Source organism: Gavialis gangeticus, unplaced genomic scaffold, assembly GCF_001723915.1.
Source record: "Gavialis gangeticus isolate Ggan-Ray unplaced genomic scaffold, GavGan_comp1, whole genome shotgun sequence".
In the NCBI taxonomy this organism is placed as follows: domain Eukaryota; kingdom Metazoa; phylum Chordata; order Crocodylia; family Gavialidae; genus Gavialis; species Gavialis gangeticus.
In genome coordinates this window covers 971,879-977,429 of record NW_017729000.1, presented here as the reverse complement: position 1 = coordinate 977,429, position 5,551 = coordinate 971,879, and the positions used below count along the sequence as shown (strand labels likewise).

Sequence of the window (5,551 nt, the reverse complement as noted above, 5' to 3'; positions counted from 1 at the left end):
TCACCGCTCCAACCCCTGCTCGCAGCTGGCAGGGTTGGTGCAATGCGTGTTTACCCATGGAGGGCATCCAGCCAGGACTTCAAAACCAGGGCCCACACCATGCCCAGACCCCAGCTGCTTGTCTGGGCAGGGGGTTACACTTCAAGAGACATCGCACCCCTCCAGGCAGCTGCTTGCTCCGGGCAGAGAGACCAGGTCTTTTGAAGCAGAAAATGCTTTCAGTCCGCGGCAGCAGGCCTGGGGCTTGCAAGCTCCCCCACGCACGTGTCCCTTTCCCCATGTGATGGGCTCGGTGCCGTTCCCACACCCTATTCCAGGCAGCTCCCGGGTCTCAAACCCCAAGTGCTAGCCTTCGAGTCTCACCATAGCATGCAAGTCTTAGGGCAGGGGCTGCGTTTGTGCCCTGGGGGTCTACACTCGGGCTCCAGGTATCCTACCTTTTACCCCCGAGATACCTCCTTGACCGGACGCCTTCGTACAGGGGATGAGGCGTTCTGCGTCCCACGAACCAGGGTGTTGCTCCCCCCCCTTGGCCTTGCCCAGCTCCTGTCCCCTCTGCTGCAGCCAACTTGTGTCGTCCTTGCATCCAGAGTCGTCCTTGCATCTTGCAATTAATCATCCTGTAATTAATCACCCCCAGCCAAGGCCACCCGACTGACAGCCTGGGTGGGGACCGGCCGCGGGGCGGGGCCTGGATGGCACAGCCAGGTACGGACTCGCGGAGAGGCGTCTGTTGGAGCAAGGTGCATTGTAGCTGTACAGAGTGCCCAGTCCCAGCCATCTCGACCATGAAGGCCACCATCCTCCTCCTGCTCCTGGCCGCAGCCATGTGCTGCTGTCCTGGTGAGTGTCCCACGGCCCTCGAGACCCTTCTGTCCTGCGAGGTCTGACCCCTTGAAGGTGCGAGGTCACAGCGTGGGGATGTGGCTACCTGGCAGAGGGAGCTGGACTCGTAGCAGGGCAGGGACCCCGGGGCAAAGCCCTCGCTGCCCCATGGGCAGGGGAGGCTCCACGAGGCAGCTTGGAAACTGGCCCCCCAAAGCGGGGACTCCAGCCTGGACCCTCACGGGGCAAAGCAGATGTTGCTTGCCCGGAGGGGAAGGTGCAGCTCCCCTCGCCCAGCCGAGAGCCGAGCTGCCCGCGCTTTGCAGCCGTCCGGCTCCTGGGCGTCCCGGTGCAGCCTGGTGTGATGGCAGTCCTGAGCGCAGACCCCAAGCTGACTGGAGGGGGATCTCTGCCCCCACGGCCCCACTCCAGAGCCTTTTCCTGAATGCCTCGCGTCACATCCAGTCTTCCCTCCCGTCCAGCCTCGCATCAGGGCCCCGTGTAGACATGCCCAGCTCCACGGAGCCGGCGCCCCGTTACTCCCACCCGCTCCTGGCTCCGTGTGGGGGCTCCCGACATGGGCACATGGCCCCTCTGCCTCTGCCTGCAGCAGCACGCGATCCCCCGCTGCCCCCCCACAGCGGTGCAACCCCCCTGACTTACACCCGTGCCCGTGAGAGCAGGATCGGGCCCTCCAGTGCACTTGGTGGCCAGGGGCTGCTCACCCCTGCACCACTGATCGGGGAGCACAAACCTCCCTTTGTTCCCTGCCAGGCGGGGGTGGAGCCGGTCAGAGCCGCAGGCAGAGTCAACACAGATGGGCTTGGCCCTGAGCAGGACGCTGGTGGGTGGGGGGCTCCGTGGGGACATGTGGGGGTGCGGCCGGGCGGGCAAGGCTGGGCGCGGCGGGATGCGCCAGCAGCTCACCTTGACCATCTGGGCCCAGCTGCCAGCGCTCACCTCTAAGGGCTGCTCCCACCTTGTGTTTTAGGCAACGCAGCACCCAAAGACCCGTCCGGCACCTGGGAGAAGGTAACGGCACCTCCTTCGCGGTGACCCGCAGCACCAAAAGCAGCCTCGTCGGCGGGCCGGGGAGCCGGTGCTGCGGGGTGTGGGAAGCAGCATGGCCCCAGGGCGTTGGGAGAGCTGGGTTGTGCCCCCTCCCTGCCACCGTCCTGCTGAGGGACCCTGGGCATGTCCCTTGGCTTTGCCGGGCCTTTGCTTCCCTCCCAGTAAAACCAGGCTCGTGGCGTCCCTGTGCGAGGCCAGCGGGTGGGAAGGGCTGGCTCAGAGCAGGGCGGCGCGTGGACCGGCTGAGCTCACGCCTGAGGGGCGGCGCAGACAGCGTCCGTGGGGCCGGAGCTGAGCTCTGAAAGCAGAGGGGCCAAAAATAGGCACCGGGGCATGATGGCCGCACCCGTCGCAGCATCGTACCGCTGTTGCTCCCCTGCTCCGGCAAAGCCCCGTCTCCAGCAGGACGCTCCCCGGCCCAGGTGTCTCTGGGCACTTACATCTCGCCCTTGTCGTCCCCTCCCTTTCCAGCCGGCATGTGACAAGTACTTCCCGGGAAGCGGCTGCCCCCGGATCCTGGATCCCGTGTGCGGCACAGACCTCCAGGTGTACCCCAACGAGTGCGTGCTGTGCGTCCAGAACCGGTGAGTCTCCGGGCTTCGTGCAAGATGAGCTGCGCCCGCACCTGCCCCCGGGCGCTGAGCTCTGCTCCAGGCCTCCTGCCCCCGTGCCAGGCTGAGATGCTTTGGGACTGGGTGTTTCTAGGGATAAATAGTCCCCTGGGGTCTCATCTGTGCTGGCTTGCACGGAAAGCATCGCCGTGTGCTCAGCATGTCGGGGCCTGTTCTAACATCTGGCAGGACTCCCGCGGGTTTTGTGGGGGCTGAGGCAGGTCCTTGATTCATAAGGATGCTGCAGGTATCACAGTTCAGATGAGAGCAGGGAGGCCGGCGAGAGCCAAGGGGCTCCATCCTCACTGCTACAAAGAGGCTGAGACCGGTCTGATGCCCAACTGACCCTGCTGTAACCGAGGGCAGGATCTGGCCCACAGAAAATCCGTGTGGGAAAGCGCTGCTGGGTCAGCTTGCCCCTCTGGCCCCGGGTCCTCCCTGCCGCAGCCTGCCCTCCTCACTGCCTTCAAATGTTAAGGCCTAAGAGGTGTATCTGGCAGCCGTGTTGGCCTGAGACAAAAAGAAATGCAAAAATCTCCAGCGCTCGGTTCGCAGATGATCCCTTTTATTAGATCAACTGAGAAACTGCAAAAAAAAAACTTACAGAAAAAGATCTTTTTTTTGCAGTTTCTCAGTTGGTCGAATACAAGGGATCATCTCCGAACCGAGTGCTCGAGACTTTGCATTTCTTCAAGGCCTAAGAGGGGTGTTTTCAAGGCAGCAGGAGTCACGGATGGGATGGGGCTTGCAAGTGGGGGCTATAGTCAGTGCCCCGGCTTTCCCGGGGTCCCCAGCACGGCCCTTCTTCGCACCTACTCTGAATCCCAGCTCGGGGGGCTCCCCAATGTTGCCGTGCAGTGCAGGGGATGTGATCTGTGGTGGTGGGAGGGGAGGGGGACAACGTCCTTAATCCCCAGGCCAAGCTAAGGGGTTGGCCAAGAGCTGGTTGCAGACTGAAGAGAGTGTGAGATGCCTGGGGACTGGGGAGAAGCAGGAGATGCTCCAGCGGCCCTGAGCTGAGCCCCATGGGGAGCAGGCAGGGGCAGAGACCCCAGGACAGGGACTGGGTGCACCGACGGCTGCAGTCAGCGGTGCCATGGGGAAGCAGGATGGCAGCGACGGGCTTTCGGCGGCCGCGGCAGAGTGTGTCTGTGCCCTTTCCGAGTCCTCTTTCCGGGACCATTCAACAGTTACTGCTCAAGACTGGCTGGGTTTTTCTTTCGGAAAAGCCCGACACCTGCCCGATTCCCTGGGAAGCTCCCAAGGGAGGAGACACGCGTGCGGGTTGCACAGCCCTGCTGTTCGGCCGCGCTCCCAGCATGCCGCTACAGACCGGAAAGCTGCCGCCTGCAAAAGGCTTCTGTACAAGCCACGCAAGAGCAATAAGCAGCGTCCTTGACCCTTGTAATAGTCACAGGGTGAGACGGGCACTGAGCCAGGGCCGAGGGACGCACACGAGCGCTGCGAGGAGCTGGGTGCAGCGAGGCGAGCCCTGGCGTAGCAATAGGGCTGCAGGACAGGAGCACGTGGCATGGGCAGGGCTGGGGGGCAGGATGGCAAGGGAGGTGCGTGTCAGGGCTCGGCAGAGATGCACCGAAAGACATGGTGCGGGAAGGGGGCCCTGGCTGCAGGATTCGATCCTGGCAAAGGGCCGCCTCGAGACCTCGGTGGGAGCAGCCCAAGCTCCTCGCAGCGCTGCTCTGTGCATGGCTTCCCCATCTAGATTTAATTGTCATTGGACGTTTCTCAGCCCACTGCCCTCACTTGTGCCTTCCCCTCTCTCAGGGAGAGAAACACCGACGTGCAGATCAAGAACCGCGGCTTTTGCTGAAAAGCGCCCGTGTGCTTGGCCTCCGCCCCAGCCTGGCCGCAGGGAGCAGCACCTCCTTGAAAATCCCGGCTGCAGACCCCAAGAAAACCCGATAAACCCCTCAGACGCCGGGAAACCCCAGTAAAACCCAAGCATTGCAGGTGCTCGCATAGTCCTTCTTGCCCCCCCAGGGGCAACTCCTGGTGCTGGGTTTGGGTTGGGTTTGGGGTGAAACCTGTGCAAGGCGCCGGCCACAATAGCGGAGCAGCTCCCAGGGCAGAGCAACCCTGATCTTGGCACCTCGAGCGAAGGGCACCAGGCCAGAGCCTTTATCCAGGGGCAGGAGAGGGCTGAGTGGCCTCCCCGGCTGCCTCCCGAGCCCTGAAACCTGCCAGGCCCCCCGAGCCGAGGGGACCGAGCTCCCGCGGGAGCTGGCTGTGGGGCCCAGGCTTTGCGGGGATGCTTTTCTCCCTGACCAGCTGCCCACCCCGGGGAAATGGAAGGGCACTGGCGCATGCCGGGGCAAAGGGACGTCGCCTGTGCCCGCTAGGGGATGCTGTCGCACCACCACATTTTGGTGCGGAAAGAGAAGTTTTGTGCTGGCTCGGCTGTTTTCCGTGTCCCTGGCAGAGCCGCCCGTGCCAGGCAGGCAGCACCGGGAGCCTTGGGACTGCAGCGCAGGGCAGCGGCAAAAGAGTTTCAGAGCCTTGCTTGTCAGCCCGAAAACGCCTGTGCCTCGTCTTTGCACGTTGCCCCTTGCTGCGCGGCTGGAAACAGGCGCTGGGGGGTGACTGCCAACCACAGAGCTTGTTAGCCGTGGTCCTTAATCAACCCCCCTGCTGCTGGGCTGGCCACCCTTAATGACTTGCGGCCTGGGTTGGCCAGCGCTGCCCAGCATCCTCCCCAGCTGTGCCCATCTCCCGGGGACCGCCTGCACCAAGGGATGCTGCAACGCCCTGGGGGCCAGGGGCACGTCCTGGACCTGCCATGCTGGAGGGTGCGGCTGAGAGAGGGACGGGGCAAACCCTGCTCGGACCCCGTCACTCCCCCTTCTCTGGGACACGCTCTGACCCAGGGCATGGCAGCTCTTCTGGAGCACAAGGTCTCAGGCCCCTAACGAGCACTATCAGGGAGGCCCATGTGTCCGCGTGGGCGAGCAGGCTCCGTTCTGGGGAAAGGAGCCGAGGCGTCGGAGCAGGAAGGTGGGGGTGCCAGTACCCGCTCGAGCTGAGTC

The 5,551-nt window shown here is 63.8% G+C and overlaps 1 protein-coding gene across 1 annotated transcript; it reads left to right on the top strand.

The window, feature by feature from the left end:
- Positions 1-710: 710 nt before the first annotated feature.
- On the top strand, positions 711-4,477 carry LOC109290062 (trypsin inhibitor ClTI-1-like). Its single transcript, XM_019506448.1, has 4 exons — positions 711-843; positions 1,817-1,857; positions 2,368-2,480; positions 4,293-4,477. Exons 1-4 carry the CDS (start codon positions 789-791, stop codon positions 4,336-4,338), a joined length of 255 nt encoding a protein of 84 aa, XP_019361993.1. The 5' UTR covers positions 711-788; the 3' UTR covers positions 4,339-4,477.
- The last annotated feature ends 1,074 nt before the right edge of the window (positions 4,478-5,551 follow it).